Source organism: Palaemon carinicauda, chromosome 38 (genome assembly GCF_036898095.1).
Source record: "Palaemon carinicauda isolate YSFRI2023 chromosome 38, ASM3689809v2, whole genome shotgun sequence".
Taxonomy (NCBI): Eukaryota; Metazoa; Arthropoda; class Malacostraca; order Decapoda; family Palaemonidae; genus Palaemon; species Palaemon carinicauda.
In genome coordinates this window covers 5,824,027-5,842,888 of record NC_090762.1, presented here as the reverse complement: position 1 = coordinate 5,842,888, position 18,862 = coordinate 5,824,027, and the positions used below count along the sequence as shown (strand labels likewise).

General features: G+C 34.9%; 1 protein-coding gene across 1 annotated transcript in view; it reads left to right on the top strand.

Annotated features, from left to right (window-relative positions):
* Positions 1 to 14,094: 14,094 nt before the first annotated feature.
* Positions 14,095 to 18,862, top strand: part of LOC137630402 (sphingosine kinase 1-like) — a 126,767-nt gene continuing 121,999 nt past the window's right edge. Inside the window, exon 1 of the mRNA XM_068361854.1 lies at positions 14,095 to 14,552. Coding sequence (XP_068217955.1) covers positions 14,141 to 14,552 — 412 coding nt within the window. The 5' untranslated portion in view covers positions 14,095 to 14,140. The remainder of the gene's footprint in view (positions 14,553 to 18,862) is intronic.

Sequence of the window (18,862 nt, the reverse complement as noted above, 5' to 3'; positions counted from 1 at the left end):
TCCAATCCAAGTAAAATGGTATATCCCTCAATTAACCCTTTAACCCCCAGGCTATTTGGAAATTTCCAACCCTTAACCTCCAGGGGGTTATTTTTTTCCCAGCACATTTTGCAGTATATTTTTTTTTTTTAAATTGCTCTACCAGCCTTAATTTTTGTCATAGAGAGGTCAGGTTGGTCTCATTCTCTTGGAAAATGCCTGAATTTTTTAAATAAAAATATCATAAATCTGAAAAAAAAAAATAGCATTTTTTTTGCAAGGACGTACCGGTACGTCCAAGGGGGTAAAGGGATGGCTTTTGTGAAACGTACCAGTACGTCCTTTGGGGGTAGAATGGTTAAGCCCACACACTGCACACGCATACATAAATTCAAAAAGTTTATTAGCAGATTCAGCTTGATTTTTAACAAAGTAACGCTAAGCTGTTGAAAACTACCTAACCTAACGCTATGTCACTGATACTCACTAGAAATGTCACTGAAAGCTGTCAACATTTTTTTTTTTATCCCGTTATGTGATTTACCTTTCCATCATTGTCCTTTAAGTGATATCTCAAGATCCACACACTTACCAAGCCTCGGCAAATGTGTTCCCACAGCTACAAAACGTCAGATCTCAAATATTTCCCCGTTTCTGGGGTAATTTTTAGGTCAGATTTTTAAAGCTCCACATTATTTAACAACGGCACACATTTTACAATTTTGGGTGAACATTAAACCAAAAATAAGTCTTTAGGACCTGCAAGAATGTATAAAAATATATGCTGAGACTTGACCGAACCTGACAGTCCCTTATCCAAGGTAAGCTATTTGCACAAATTAGGTACAGTATCACTATTAAGCATTTTTAACCATTATACTTAGAACCTGTTGAATATCATAGGTTTTGATCAATCACTACACTATAGTCAATTTTTTTTAGCGAGGCAGATTTCCACCAACTCGCAGCGGTGATCTATTAGCTTGGAAAAGTTTCCTGACCGTTGATTGGTTGCAGAAGATAATTCTAACCGATCAGCGATCAGGAAACTTTTCCGAGCTAAAAGGGCCTCGCTGCGAGTCGGTGCAAATGCGCCTATTAGAAAAAATTGACTATAGTCCATTTAGGAGACATTCTGAATCGCTTTGTATTTCAAAGGAATTTATTCAATTACATGAGTTAATTGCAGGGATTAAGTATACAATTTACCGTCGTTGGGGGGATTCTGAGTATTTAATGGTTCATCATTAACAATTTGGATTAGTATACAGTATTATACTTCCAAGATTAAGATTCAAGGAATCTCCTATACTGATAGGACATTAAGGCAGTTTGAAACAAAAAACAGTCATAAGTCTTTGAATGGCTGATGATGTATTAAATAACAAATCCTACATAGAGTACAGACCATTATTCATGATTACAACTACAATGTCACGAGCAGGCGCCTGAATTTTATCCCACAAAATATAAAAAAGTATATGCCTTTTTAAGTGAAGTCTAGACCTTTTTGTATACAGTATTAGTGTTCTGACACCAAAGTTAATGTAAGGTCTATTTATAGCTGCATTTTAGCATTTTTGAATTATAATGTGTGTAAGTTGAGCACATAGCTTGTTGTTTTAAAGAAACAAGGGCAGATTGGCCATTGAAATATGATAGTTGTGAAGATTTTGTTGTTTTTCTTGTGGTTTTGATGTTATTGATATAGTATTGTACAATAATTGTAATAGAAAATAAGACTGGTAAATAGGGCTATTTAGGGGCTTTTGAGCATTTTGATGGAGATAACTGGAGGAAAAAAGGATTTTGACGAAGGAAAAATCTATTTCTGGGCGAGGAACCTGTGTCGCCCAGTGAAATGCTCCTCTAGCACCATTTCTAAGGCATAGTTATTGCTAAATATACCAGAGAAAAAAAGGATGCATGGAATGCCAGGAATAAACCCAGCTTGCTCACTCTATGAATGTCGGTATAGTAAATTGGGGTGTGATAGAACCACGATCATAGGTCCCTCACCAATTAGACCTCTCCCGCATCAACATCCCCGGAACAACGAGGTGCCGTCCTACACCTGTCTGCTGCCTCCTTCTACGACTATCCTTCCCCACCCCCTTAACTTATTCCCCCATAGCACCTGCGTTGGTCAGACGTGTTTTGCTTTGCTCTGTGTTGTTTTGTGTTTTTCAATAATAAACTTACCCGATGATCATGTAGCTGTCAACTCTGTTGCCCGACAGAAATCTACGGTCGGGATACGCCAGCGATCGCTATACAGGTGGGGGTGTACACAACAGCGCCATCTGTGGTCAGGTACTCCAGTACTTCTTGTCAACAAGACCTCAATTTTTCCTCTGTCGTGCCACCGGCTAGACCTACTTGGATACGCTGTTGATTCTGGAGTTATTGTTCACGATTTGGTGATGTATTTGCTCTAGAGTTTAGCTTTCGCTATTCAGGAAGCTTTATCATTAGCTTAGCTAGCTTTTGGAATTAATTTGATTTAATTATGGTGACGAAGAGAGTATGAACTCTCTTTCACTTTTAAATGGCCGACCCTTCCCTTAGACGGAAGTGTTGGTGTCGAAGAGAGTATAGACTCTCTTTCTTAATTTTGCTTAACAAACTTATAGATTTTTTTTATATCTCTCCGCCTTTTATAGGCCTCTTCGATTAACTTCCTTTTATTATAAACTTATAAAAATTAATTTTTATGTTTGTTTATATGCGACCTTTCCTAACAGTAGGCGGTCATTACTTGGAACCGAAGTTAATTAACATTGAGCCCGTCATTTCGTTTTTCCTGTTAAGATTTTATGCTATTTTAATTTTAATGTTTTTGAAAGAATTTCTTTGATAGTCTCGTACTGTTTTTCAAAGTTGAACTAACGTTTTGTTTTGTCTCCGCAGTTGTTGACGTTCAGAACGTTCAACTTGCGCTCTATCGTTACGATAGAGAGAGAGTATTCACGGTTTCACGTTGCAGTAAGAGTAAACCGATTCTAGCGTTTTGTTCATTCTTTCTTAGCTTAAATGGTTTTAATTCTAATAAAGGAACTTTTTATTTGGGAAATCTTTCAGTTTTTTCCTTTAACAAATATGTTTTAACGAGATATATAATTGGGCTCTTCTCTCAGGTTCTAAGTCAAGAGAGAGAGAGAGAGAGAGAGATAGAGACGGAGGGAGAGAGAGGAGGATAAACGTTTCGTTCAAGCGGGTAACGTTGTTATCGTTTTTGCTCTTCTCCCTAGTCTCTTTAGGGGAAGAAGGTAAAACGTTTCTAGAGTTTTATTCTTGTTCCCAGGCTTTATGCGGTGAGAGATTTTAAACGTAGTTTATTTGATCTAGTGTTTAGTCTCTTTTCCAGCCACTGAATTCTTTATCTTTCATTATGTTTTTCTGTTACATTGTAATACGAAAGGATCTATTTAATGAGGCAAGTAATAATTGTTAATTTTAGACCCTCTTAAGCAAAATTACCAATAAAGGGACGTACTGTAGTAGATATATATGAAAATCATCCTGTGGCGAAAGGATAGGCCTAGCAAATGGTGAAATGCTTCTAAGAATACTTCTAAGAAAATGTAAATGAATTATCATTGGGGCACAAAATCTACAACATTTTATTATTATCGTTTCTAAATATGTACTTTACTCACTAACCTTTCTTATGTAATAAACCAAGAATGAGTACAGACGTACGGGAGACACTGTGTTGTATATAAACAATTGTACCTCAGACTACAGTCCAGACACCAGACCAGAGTTGTCAGTTGTCAAACTACATTAAAGCTTACTTTATCAAAGCACACGTGAAAGGTTTAAATTATTTTAATACAATTTTATGCTACAAATTATTCTTTCAAATTAGAAAAATGAAATAACACTGTCTTATTGTTTATTTTTTTCAATATGCTTTCACCCATAGGTTTTCATTTGACTCTAAAACTACGGTACATAGATCATTTTGATGATTTAATTATCATTTTGCTTATAATCCTTATAATATAAAAGGAAAACACCGTCATAATCAGTTAAATTCCTATCCTTAATTTGTTTCTCTCGGAAGAAGCAAAAGGATGTTCTTAAAATACTGTAAAGTGTAAACCTACATCCAATCTTCAGTCATTGTAGGCTTATTATTATGTGAACTACTGTATCAAATGTTGCATATATTTCCAGTAGCATTGATAAATAACCTTTAATTCAACCTATATATTTCCGGTGGCAATTGTTCAAGAGCACAATCACAGATATCATACAAGGAGCACAATGCTGTCCATGGAGTGGGTTTTTTTCTGAATACTTTCTTGGGGGTACACTCAGGTACACTATTCTATCTAATATCTCTCCCTCTTGTTTTTTCTTTTAAGTTTTTATCGTTTATATATGAAATATTTATTTTAATGCTGTTACTCTTCTTAAGATATTTTATTTTTCCTTGTTTCCTTTCCTCACTGGGCTATTTTCCCTGTTGGGACCCCTAGCCTTATACCATTCTGTTTTTTTTTTTTTTTTTTCAACTAGGGTTGTCGCTGAGCAAGTACTGAGGATAATAATGGCTTCTGGCATTCCGCTAACTGCTCATCTCATTTATATATTTCTACATATATATATTTACAATTATTTTTTGTATTATTGAAACATCGTTTTCATTGAAGAGAATAGTTTAAAAGAAATGTACATAGATCAGTTTTGCACAAGGTGTCAATATTTACTTATCTGTTAAAACTATCACTATCACAGTAGTAGACTTATAAAAACATGATTGAGTTTGACTATCCAGATGTATCGATATGCCCCTATCACTGATAGGCCTAATCATAATAAGCTTATCACAGCATCAGTCACAAAGGTTGACATGTGACCTGTGGGTTTAAATGACTGCACAGTTATTAAAAAAAAAAAAATCTTAGGTTTGCTCACACTGTCCTATACGGTTTTAGGACATTTGCGTCCCGGACATTTGCGTACCGGACATTTGCGTCCCAGACAATTGCGTCCCGGACAATTGCGTACCTGGACATTTGCGTCCCTGGACATTTGTGTACCCGGACATCTGTGTCCCTGGATATTTGTGTACCTAGATTATGGATATTGTGAGCTATCCCTCTTAAGAAATTTATCTTGTCTTCAGGAGAATATGTATCCAAGAGTGCCAGGATTCTCTTATTAGCAGTTATATTTTTTTGGCCTGGAAGAACTCCTCGTTGAAAGTCGCTTTGGCCTCCTCCTTTTTCAATATTTCAATTAACTTCCAGATAGAGGGATGTTAACAGGATAACGAATATTGCAAAGCATTATGCAATCTCTCAAAACTATTATTAGATCTTGGCAACTGATTAATAACACTTTCTCGAACATTCCATGACGCTATAGCAAAAATTGGTTCCATCCCTATTCCTCTTCGCCCTCTTACTTGGCCAATATACGTCATCTCAATATACACGATAAATTCTGGAGGTAAATCATGCCAGAATCAAACGCAAGGAACTTTTCCCCAGTCGCGAGAAAACAGTAGGATTAAGGAATCTCAAAATTATTTATTTGCCGTGGGATTAGGGGTACATTATGTGCCTTTTCTCTCCATCGACGTATATTTCTCCCCAGTGATAAAAAACTTGGCAGTTTTGAAATGGAATACTCATCTTCATTAGCGATCGTTTCTCCGATAAGACTTCTTGATGATTCATACGTTAACACTGAAGTATTTTTCAACTGGGACATAGCTTCTTGTGCTTTGACTTTTGAAGCTGAGGAGCCATGACTATGCGTATTATGGCATGTCGTAACTAGGTCGTTCAATGTATGAATTTTTGCTTTACAAGATTGCACTAGACACCTCCAGTATGTTTTTGCTTCATCAGAGTTTTTCTTATGATAGTGGTAACTGTAATTTTCATTGTCCACAAATTTTTTTCCACCAGTGTTAGATTTCCGGAACTTAGCTATGGGTTCCGAATTTCGAAATATATAAAATCCTAATACCAATAGATGTTTGTGTTAAACACTGCTGGCGAGAACTAGAATTGCTAGCTTATTTTTCTCCTGCTTTAGAATAGATTTTTGTTTTATTTCTGGTAAACTACCTTTCAGCTTGTTTAAAGTTACTTAAGCTATTAATGAGTGAATTTCTATACCAAACAAATCTTGGGTTTATATATATGTTTTTTATATATGGTAACTACCTTTAAGCTTATTATTGCTTGTTTAGAATAAAGGTAAGGTGTAACTGAGGAGAGAGAGAGAGAGAGAGAGAGAGAGAGAGAGAGAGAGAGAGAGAGAGAGAGAGAGAGAGAGAGATTTCAAAATATGGTAAATTCAAAATAAAGGTAAGGTGTAACTGAGGAGAGAGAGAGAGAGAGAGAGAGAGAGAGAGAGAGAGAGAGAGAGAGAGAGAGAGAGAGAGAGAGAGAGATTTTAAAATATGGTAAATTCAAAATATTTCGGATATTCCAGGTACACAAATGTCCAGGGACACAATTGTCCCGGTACGCAAATGTCCAGGTACGCAAATGTCAGGGGACGCAAACGTCCAGGTACGCAGATGTCCGGGACGCAAATGTCCGGTACGCAAATGTCTGGGACGCAACTGTCCGGCCACCTGTCCTATACTCCTTGTCCAATAGGTCTATGTTGTTGGTCTATGCCACTGGAATTCTTTGAATATGCATTTTTATGCTTTAGATTTAAATAATTAATTCATTCCCTGTCCTTCAAGCTTCTAGCAAATATATGTACACTGTAGAGAATTAGAAATAGAAAAAAAAATCATTGAATTAATGGACACCCTGCCCGATGTGAAGGGTCCTGAAGTTATTCTACGGTACAAATTCTGATCTTTGCAAGAATATGAATGTTGTTTTATTGCATTCTAGTCAAACCCCTGTATGAGAATTTTCAATTTTTAAAAAATGCAATATTACAGCATAAATGCCATATTTCATAGGCTATGGTCAATAGAGTATGCTGTATTTTTTCTGAAATAAAATCAAGTTCTGTTGCTTGAATTCATGCCTGACATTATCAAAAAGTTCTTGCAAGCATGAATAGTGAAACTTGAAAGTTTAGGACTGTCACACACACACAAACACACTCATACACTTGGATTGAGGGGGTGACAGATAGACAGACATAAACACAGACTTGCTAGACAGAGATAGGAAGGTGGCACTTGGTGCCTATCTGCCCCATGGGTGAAGCCGGCGAATAATGATGGGGATAACATGGATACTAGAGCAAACTAAAGTAGAGGATATTCCAACGACATGTAATAAAAAGGTATGGAGATGAGCAGGACACATAATGAGAATGGCAGATAATAGATGGTCATTATGAATAACAGAAGATTGCAAAAGCAGAAGGGAGCGGAAGAGAGAACGTTGGATCGACGAACTAAGAATGTTTGTGGGTGTGGACTGGCATAGTAAGGCCATAAACAGATGCAAATGATAGGCCATGTCTTAGGACTTTGTAATGTTTTCGATAATCAAATAGGCTTTGTTTAGTAAAAACTGATACAGCTACATACTATATAAGGTTCTACATAACACTTTAAATTCAACAAAGTAAAGGAAAGGAAAGAAAAACATTAAACTTTGCGGACATACTGTAAGTATTTAGCATGAAATATATAGTGAACACGAGAATTTAAGAGCAAAATAAAACACTATTGTATAGTATGGAATATTCGCCCTTTTGTTTTGAGGTGCGTGCCTGGCCTGGGCAGGAAACCGAACAGAAACTATAGTTGATCATGATCACGTGACCGGATGATATCAATGACGGAACAGGATTATGCCACTGGCAGAGCTAAAATGCTTAGATATCAGTTGGAGTAGCAACGCTTTATTTTATTCTACATTTTCCTCTAATTATACAAGACATTAATAATAGTTTATGTAGGACATATCTGTTTTGACGTTGTCACTGTTTTTAGAATGATTTATTGTTAATTTATTCTCATCATTTATTTATTTCCTTATTTCCTTTCCTCACTGGGATATTTTTCCCCGTTGGAGCCCTTGGGGTTATAGCATCTTGCTTTTCCAACTAGGGTTGTAGTTTGGCTAGTAATAATAATAATAATAATAATAATAATAATAATAATAATAATAATAATAATAATAATAATAATAATAATACTGGGTCTTGAGTAGAAAATTCAGTAGGTCTAGTAACTGGAAAGACAAATATTACAATACACTTGTTCTGTTATCGTGAGCTACTAAATCCGTAACTTAGTATTTAGAATGAACCTATGTAATGAAAAGAATTTGAAGCTTAAAAATTCCATATTTATATCAGGTTCGTCATATAGTCTACACGAAGTAAGTAGTCTGGTGATCATTTGAAAACAAGTCTGCATTATTAAATTCACTTCGATATTATTAGGTGCGATATAGGCCTATCTTGAAATAGGCAGTATGCAAGGCTAGCGGAATGCATTACATTCATCTTTCAATTATTGTTAGTAAATAAACCGCTGGTCCAATAAGTATTTCCACATGCATATACACATTCAGTTTATATATATATATATATATATATATATATATATATATATATATATATATATATATATACATATATATATATATATATATATATATATATATATATATATATATATATACATATATATATATATATATATATATATATAGAGAGAGAGAGAGAGAGAGAGAGAGAGAGAGAGAGAGAGAGAGAGAGAGAGAGAGAGAGAGAGAGAGAGAGAGAGTCTCTCTCACACAAGAAGAAATTCTTACAACGTATTTATTGAAGGAAACTTTTTATTTGACCAAAATACAACATAAGATGAATAAATTGAACTTGAGTACTGTAGTTGCATTAGTCAAGTAGATTAAACGATGAATATGAAAAAAGGGTAATATTTAATTAAAGGTATTCAGCTAAAATAGTAACAGCCTAGAAATAGATAAGATAGTGAGAATGTAGATTGTGTAATAATGTCAAATTTATGTTTTTTTTTTTTTTTTTTTTTTTGCTCTCCCGCAGGAAATACTGAAGAGGAAAAATGTATTGGTGAAATAATAACACTTGAGAGTAAAAAAAAAATATGAAAAACGAAGTATGAATGTCAGTGTAATTTGGTACTTTATTGGACTTTTAATATTTCTAGTAAGTCAAATCTAAGAAATGAGGGAATTGTCATGAATTAGATGAACGAGTATGAATTAATCTGACTAAATGGGGATTTTTAATTATCTTAAACATAATATATTAATATATAGAATATGAAGGATAACACAAATCACACAAAAGAAATCAAAATGAAAAAAAAAATAAATAAATGATTGAATAAGTCCAAAACTAGCAAACTTAGATATATTTACAGAGAGAATTTGTAACAAAATGTTAATAGGAAAACATTTCTTTAGGTTATTGCAACGTCATCCATTTTCTATGGAATATATATAACTGAAATGAAAAAAAATCTCCTAAAGATTAAAAACTTAGTACATGGGAATATATTAGATGTCATTAAAGGAATATTTGTGGCTATATCATAGGGCGAGAAAAAATTATAACAGTTGTAGTATATAACTACGGATTATTATTATTATTATTATTATTATTATTATTGTTGTTGTTGTTTTTGTTGTTGTTATTACTTGCTAAGCTACAACCCTAGTTAGAAAAGCAGGATGCTATAAGCCCAAGGGCTTCAGCAGGGAAAATAACCCAGTGAGGAAAGAAAATAAGGAAATAAATAAACTCCAGGAGAAGTAATTAACAATTGAAATAAAATATCTTAAGAACAGTAACAACAGTCAATAAATCTTTCATATATAGATTATTAAAACTTAAAAAGAAAAAAAAAACAAGAGGAAGAGAAATGACATAGAATAGAGTGTCCGAGTGTACCCTCAAGCAAGAGAACTCTGCTCCAAGACAGGGAAAGACCACGGTACAGAGACTATGGCACTACCCAAGACTAGAGAACTATGGTTTGATTTTGGAGAGTGCTTCTCTTAGTAGAGCTGCTTACCATAGCTAAAGAGTCTCTTCTACCCTTACCAAGAGGAAAGTAGCCACTGACCAATTACTGTGCAGTAGTTAACCCCTTGAGCGAAGAACTGTTTGGTAATCTCAGTGTTGTCAGGTGTATGAGGACAGGGGGGAATATGTAAAGAATAAGCCAGACTATTCGGTGTATGTGTGGGCAAATGGAAAATGAGCAGTAAGCAGAGTGAAGGATCCAAAGTAGTACTGTCTGGCCAGTCAAAGGACCCAATGACTCTCTAACGGTAGTATCTCAACGGGTGGTCTAAAAAATCCAAAACCTGATAACACTGATAAGTGTAAAGATGACTCAGAAATAGAGGGAGCTTGTAATATATATAGAATGGAAAGGAGAAATTAAAGAATGAATATAGAACAACATTTCTATGCCATTAATGTAATTCAGAGCAAGAATATCTGATAGTCTATTTTCATTCATCCAGGAATGCAATAAAGAAACAATCGAATTAATAGATATACAACAACCATATAAATAGCATAGAATGAAATAGTTAATTTTCTTATTCGGTAAAGATATTACAAAAAACTAAGTCTATGTCATATGTGGAATAAAATGCCCAAAGGGCGTTTTAAATGTAAATTTCTAACCCTGAACCTGATTGGATTTTGTCAAAATATTAATAAAGATATATGAGAGGGTTAAATTAATCCTTATATCATATCTTATCGTGCCAGTACTTGATCCATTGTTTGTCAGCTTCGTTAAAGTGCTATATGTCTTGATCTGTGCAGACGAACCAGTTGACAATCACAAAAGATATTCTCCACCATTTGCAATGGATGGCTTCTCGCCATCAATACCAATTTTGCATAAGATCAGCGACATTTTTTCCCCAGATTTTAATATGGAGGGATAGATCGGGAAGATTAACAGCAAAACCTCCGATAACTTAGAACGCTTGACTATACTACAATATAACACTCTAATTACTTAAGTTCTTTCACTTAGGCTTCACTCAAGTGGTTAATTATAGTCCATTTCTTTTAGCGATGCATATTTGCACCGACTCGCGGCGGTGCGCTTTTAGCTCGGAAAAGTTTCCGGATCGCTGATTGGTTGGACAAGATAATTCTAACCAATCAGCGATCAGGAAGCTTTTCCGAGCTAAAAGAAATGGACAATAGTGGGTTGTAAATGTTCAGTGGCTACTTTCCACTTGGTAGAGGTAGAAAAGACTTTACGTTTGGTAAGCAGCTCTCCCACGAGGACACTCCAAAAATCCAACTATTGTTCTCTGTTCTTGGGTAGTGTCCTAGCCTCTGTACCATGGCCTTCCACTATCTTGGATTAGAGTTCCCTTGCTTGAGGGTACACTCGGACACATTATTCTATCTGCTTCCTTGTTTTTCCTTTCCTCACTGGGATATTTCCTTGTTGGAACCCCTGGGCTTATAGCATCCTGTTTTTCCAACTGGGTAGCAGCTTAGCTAATAATAATAATAATAATAATAATAATAATAATAATAATAATAATAATAATAATAATAATGTGGTTTAAATATGTCAGCAAATGTTTTGCTAAATAAAGTTTGAAGGGTATTTATCAAAGAATTGTGTAAAATAGCAGGGAAAGATGATACTATGTTAATAAACAACTGATTTGATAAGACAATGTAATAACTAATAGTAAAGTAAAAAAAAAAAAAACGAAAGATAGGCTAATGAGATCGAATTAAATGTTTGAAAGGGTACACTATTCAGTTCAAAATTATATTCTGTAATAATGGACAAAATTAATACAAGCATAAAAATAAAAACTTTAATCATAAACACTAAAGCAGATATCTTGATATTGCTTAAATGGCTGACAAAATGTGCGCCATTTAGTGATAATGATAAAATACCGATAAATATACTAGACAGCCAATATAGGCCTACAAGTAAAGATCACTAAAGGGTCTTTGAGAGAGTCACACCAATACCATATTGATGATTTATTGAGGGCACAGGCATGTGAGCAATAGAGAATGTATTTGACTGCAAAAATATGATGCTTTTTATTACATTATAATATCAAATGCTAACAGATTATTTACAGAGATAGTGGAAGATTAGATAAGGGAATTATGTTGTAACATTGGGGGAGAAGCAAAAAGTATACAATTAAAATAAAAGAATTAAGAGATTATAGAAAGCAAGAATTATAAGAATATCAAGCAAATGAACATAAGGTGGAAATAGTAGGAAAGAAAGAAGAAATAACAAAGTTGAAGTTTGTAAATGGGACTGGCAGAATGGATTGTCTATGTGAACTTGACACTAAGGAAGCTGTCATAGGAATGAAGACAAATTTGAACATGATGGATCTACAGGAAAATGGTTGAAAGGAGAAAGGAAATGATGGGCTGTATGAGTTGCGTAAGAAGCAGATGATTCGACGTAATGTTTGTCTAATATTAGAAAGGTAGAAAAAAATAGAAGAAAAGGTCGAAGTATAAAAGTAATGAAAATAGGAACACACACACAAATAATTTCCTCGACATACAAGGAAGGTTGTTGTCTTTGGGGTAACCAGCAACTAATGATGAAGAACAACATCCTGCAGATTGCAGAGCTTTGCACCTGCTACTGCACACTGCAGTGGCCGCAAGTGTACAGTAACTAATTGGCGATTAGGACCCAGGAACGGAAACCACGTCTTATATCTCGTTTAACAATAATAATTATATAAATATATAAAACAAAGGCTACCCATAAACCCTGTTTGGAAAACAAGAAACAATATCGAGCAAAAACTTCCGTGTTTATTACACATGCTTAGAGACTTTTCCTTTTATTTTCTTTGTACACAACATTTAGATGTCTCAAAGTTTAGCCTTGTTGTCATTCAGTCAGAGCCATCATTTCTTTCAACAAGACTGCGGTAGCCTATTGAATACGTCCCTGTTTCGAAACCTATGGGTCGGGAGTTCGAGCAAGTCAAGTAAATTGGGGGAACCTTGATTGCTGAGCACGTATTGGCACAAATGGTCGATTTCTAATAACTATCTTATCCCATACCTTTGCTGCTCATGAAGATCATCTAGACTACGGGTCCTACATATAAGAGAAATTTGCTAAATGATGGCATCTTCTTAATTGGTCTGGGATTCATGGCATTAATAACATTCCTATGGCTGAGATTTGTCATTTCAGTCCTCTCTTACATTATAATTTTTCTTTTTTTTTTTACGTAATAGGTATGGGTACACTAGAGCCGTGTACTCTATACACAGCTATGTGGTACACATTACCCTGGTAATGATGAAAATACACGGGATTTTTTTTTTACAAAACGTATGCGATTTGTTTCAATTAAAAATAAAAGCCAAGCTGTCGACTAAAACCTTTGTCAACAAAGAAATTGTGCGAAATTAATGACGGAAATGCCTCTAAGAACGTTCGATTATTATTAGACAACAAAAACTGCGAGATATGATCATATGAAGTAACGAATTCCTCGAGTGATTGATTTTGAGGCCTTTGGCCTGGCTCTGAGAGAGGTCATGTATCACCTTGGTGTAATGAGTACGTCAATCGGTTAAGAGAGAGATGTAAAACGTCTGAGCTTATATAATTAATTCAGTATTGCAACAATTGAACTGTCTCCTTAATGAACATGTTTTAATTTCATGCCATTCTACTTTGAAATCAGTTGATAATACATCAGTTTTGGCAACCTATGTGGTATCTTAAAACTCATACTCAAATTACTCAATATGTACGCAGTAACAGCAAGGTCATGTCATCACTCACAACCACCTGCTGATGGAGCAAAGAACAACAACTGGTCTCACTCAGACCAGGGTTGCCAGATTATTTCCACTGGATTATCGTACATGAGTCTTATAATTGTCGTTTCTTTTCAACCAAAATTATCGTACGCAGTTTCAATATAATTATTGAGTTACATGATTGACTATTTTTAAATATTTTAGTATAATTGTTTAATTAAACATACATATACATATGTATATGTATGTACCGTACATCGTACTGGACCTAAAACAGTCGTATATGTACGATAATTATCGTACGAATGGCACCTCTGACTCAGACACTCTCAGTACCATCAGCTGATTGCTGTCACCCGTCGCTACAGTAGTGATCGCAACGGCATTAAGGTGTCCTGACATGAATTTCACAGTGGTTCTGATGGAGGAACAGACTAGTTCAGCGTCCTGGTGCATGACGGGATTATTTAAACAGTATAGGGTTAAAAATGATGGATATAACGTGGAGATAAGTGACAAAGGATTGACAGTTATTAGCATTGGTGGTAGTGCGTCGAGTCAAGAGAGAAGAGAATTTTACGAGCCCACAGATTTAATCGGTTGCGTGTGCATGAGAGCGGGCCCCAAAGAACCAAGAAAGCATTTGGCTTTCTTTACCGTCTACGCTTATCCGTTTGCCCCATTGCCTAAGAAGAAGAAAAGGATTAGGGTCTGCCTTTCGTTCGTGGTGGAAAGCGAAGACACGTACGAGAAAAATTTAGAGATTGCCAATGAATGGAGATCAGCTGTGTATTCTGCAATCCGAGGAAAGGGTAAGTGAAATTTACACTTGCTTGAATCAAGCACAATATAATTGACGAGATATAGGTTTTGCTTGGGTAGTCCAGCCTAGAATTGAAAATTAGTCAGGATGTCATGATCTTGAAAATTAGTTTAGCCACCGAACTTTGTCTGGCGTAGATTGCTTACCGTAGGCTAAGTATAGGGTTAGGTTAACCTGGTTTTACCTAGGTTGCATTATGATACTCTAGGTAAGAAACATGTATGGTTTTCAATTACCACCTGCAATGAGCATTTATATTCCCAATTGCACTGCCTATGTCTGTATTTTATCACTATCGATGCTGGATAAACTATACTATATATCTCAAATGTTGTTTGGGGGTTTGGGCATTAATTTCATGATTGGGCTGGTGTATGCCCACTTTGGCTCTTCAGATATTTGTCAGGTCATAAAGTTTCTAATCGATTTATTCTAACTGCTACATCTAGTAACATAATTTGTCTTCAGGGGGAAATAGAGGAGCCTTTGTATAACCACGGATAGGACCTCCTGTATGCATAGATTGCCACCTCACATAAACTTCCCCTCCTAACCTAACCTACAAGCTGTGTCCTTACCTACTTATATAATAGGGGACCCCCTTAGACTGCTGTCTTCTCAATAGGGTTGAAAATAAGGGAGTTATAGGGCATGGCCATCATCATACATACACCCCGAAGTAGGTTTACGAGTGTTTGTTATGATTAAGGGGGCGAAGGCAGTTGTTGGTTTCAAAGTCAAGTTATGTAGGTTTATAAAATTTTAGTTAAAGTGCACAAAATTTCTGACTCCTTATAGGAGCAGATGTAGAAAATTTTTTCTTTGGTTCTGAAGAAAAACGTATTACTAATATCAGGTTAAGACAAGTGCCCGAGCTGGTAAAACAAGCGATTTTATTATAGTATAGTACTGTACAGTATTAGTTAGGACATTGGAACTTATATAATTAAATAGATCTCTTCAAATACACTATTTTGAACCCCATATCTTATTGTTAGTGACAGCCATTAATGCACTAAAGGATTTTAATAAATAATTTCCATATTGCTTCAATTAACTATAATTTTCTATTTTGATCTTGACCCCTGCCACGAGAAGCTCCTCCATACACATCATAAAAATTCTAATATTATTCACTTGCTTAAATAAAATCTAAGTCTAAAATTTTACATTTATAACATCATAACATCGTGATATACAGTATGATAATGTCTTTTTTTCAGTTATTCTATGAGCATTATTGGTTAGGTTAGAAATGTGTATCTGATATATTTAGTCTGATAATGAGAAATGAAATCCAAATCTAACATTCGAGTAGATGCTGGAATGTAAATCTACAATTCACCCATTTGTTAAGTGTCCAATTGCTTCTTTTGTGAAGTGTGTACTCTATATAGATGGTATGTAGGTAGTGAATTATACAATATTTTCAAATATTATCGAAATGTTATCTATTTGTTGTTGCTTCGTTCTTATTATTTTGCTTCGAGCTTGATTGAATTTAGAAGAATATAACCTGTATGAACTGAATTAAACTTCCCATTATAAACTATTATCCCTTTGGTAAAGTGTGTACAGCGTATCGTCGGTACATTTGGTGTAATCATGCCTTTACCTCCCTGATCATATTAACCCTTTTACCCCCAGGCTATTTGGAAATTTCCAACCCTTAACCCCCATGGGTTATTTTTTCCCCCAGCACATTTTGCAGTATATATATTTTCTAAATTGCTCTAACAGCGTTAATTTTTGTCATAGAGAGGTCAGGTTGGTCTCATTCTCTTGGAAAATGCCTGAATTTTCTCAAAAAATTATCAAAAAATTTTTTGCAAGGACGTATCGGTACGTCCATGGGGGTAAAGGGATGAGTTTTGTGAAACATACCAGTACGTCCTTTGGGGGTAAAAGGGTTAATTAGGATAAGATAGGTTAGAAATGTTTTTGTTACAATATTAAAGATCATATTGAGAAATGGAAGCCAGGACCAGTCATTGGTTCAAATGATAATGTGACTCATGTGCTGTACATTTTTACTTTCCAATTTTGATTTGCAAGCTAATATTTGTTGGTGGTCCAATTTAAATCACTAGACTTGAATTGAACCACACATCCAATGTTTGTAGCAGAACATGAACCACTTGCCAGAACAGAAGATTAAGTAGATACTAATGTTAAAACGCTAGCGAAGTAAGTCATGTCTAAGCAAAGACCAGTAAATGATTAAATATAGTAGCATTAATTCGGCAGACCAAGTGCCTGTAAGTACGTTTGACTAGCTAGGGGGTGATTGTAATTCAACGGATATAGATACAAACGATTCCCTAGAAAATGTGCGTCACTCGTCATCCAGCCATGTGTGTCATCAACCTCACTCTATTTCACTCCTCGGCTTTTAACCCTTTTACCCCCAAAGGACGTACTGGTACGTTTCACAAAAGCCATCCCTTTACCCCCATGGATGTACCGGTACGTCCTTGCAAAAAATGCTATAAATTTTTTTTTTTCACATTTTTGATATTTTTTTGAGAAAATTCAGGCATTTTCCAAGAGAATGAGACCAACTTGACCTCTCTATGACAAAAATTAAGGCTATTAGAGCAATTTGAAAAAAATATACTGCAAAATGTGCTGGGAAAAAAATAACCCCCTGGGTGTTAAGGGTTGGAAATTTCCAAATAGCCTGGGGGTAAAAGGGTTAACATCGCACAAAACAATAAGAAATTGGACCACAAATTATGAATAATATGACGTAGTTGGTTAACAGGCTACTGCCGGCAAAAACTTGGAGGCATTCTGTCGGGATTCCGACTTCATTCCATTACTCTATTTTAATTACAATGGCCACAGATGAATCAATTGATACAAAAAAAAAAAAAAATAAATAAAAGCAATATGAATACTAGATTACCCCCCTTGTCTTGGTTTTGGTCGAGGAGAGCCAACAAGCTTCAGGGACATGTTTTTTTTTATATGTAGGTTTTGAATTGAATAACTTTATAGCTAGAATCTTGGGTAATAATTCTATTTAGCTATTTTAGGACTTAAATGTTAAGCAAAATGAATCTAGTACTTTAACTGAAAAAAATATCTTACATAATTACATGAAGTATAAATGTTGAGGTACAGGGCAACTATTGGAGGAGAAAAATTATTAGCAAATTATAAAAAGAAATTAATACTTATAGGATTATTTAAGAAAAGCCTGAATACAGTAATGTAAAAAAAAAAAAAAACTAAATGCAGAATAAAACATAGAAAAATATTTATTGATAAATAAATTTAAATAAACAAAAACGAAGACTTGTAAAAGAAAATAAAAGGGTAAATAATGCTTTTGACAATAATGATCATAAGTACTGAAGTGCCATATAAGACCCTTTACCAAACATCTAAAATAATACTAGGGGACCCTCTCAATTTCATTATCTGTAACTTTGAAAAATTCATGAATACAGGAAAAGAAGTCCAATCCAAGTAAAATGGTAAATCCCTCAATTAACCCTTTAACCCCCAGGCTATTTGGAAATTTCCAACCCTTAACCCTTAGGGGGTTATTTTTTTCCCAGCACATTTTGCAGTATATTTTTTTTTAAATTGCTCTACCAGCCTTAATTTTTGTCATAGAGAGGTCAGGTTGGTCTCATTCTCAAGGGGGTAAAGGGATGGCTTTTGTGAAACGTACCAGTACGTCTTTTGGGGGTAAAATGGTTAAGCCCACACACTGCACACACATACACAAATTCAAAAAGTTTATTAGCAGATTCAGCTTGGTTTTTAACAAAGTAACCCTAAGCTGCTGAAAACTACCTAACCTAACACTATGTCACTGATACTCACTAGAAATGTCACTGAAAGCTGTCAACATTTTTTGTTTTATCCTGTTATGTGATTTACCTTTCCATCATTGTCCTTTAAGTGATATCTCAAGATCCACACACTTACCAAGCCTCGGCAAATCTGTTCCCACAGCCACAAAACGTCAGATCTCAAATATTTCCCCTTTTCTGGGGTAATTTTTAGGTCAGATTTTTAAAGCTCCACATTATTTAACAACTGCACACATTTTACAATTTTGGGTGAACATTAAACCAAAAATAAGTCTTTAGGACCTGGAAGAATGTATAAAATTATATGCTGAGACTGGACCGAACCTAACTGTCCCTTATCCAAGGTAGAGCTATTTTCACAAATTAGGCACAGTATCAATATTAAGCATTTTTTACTATTATACATAGAACCTGTTGAATATGATAGGTTTTGATCAATCACTACACTATAGTCAATTTTTTTTAGCGAGGC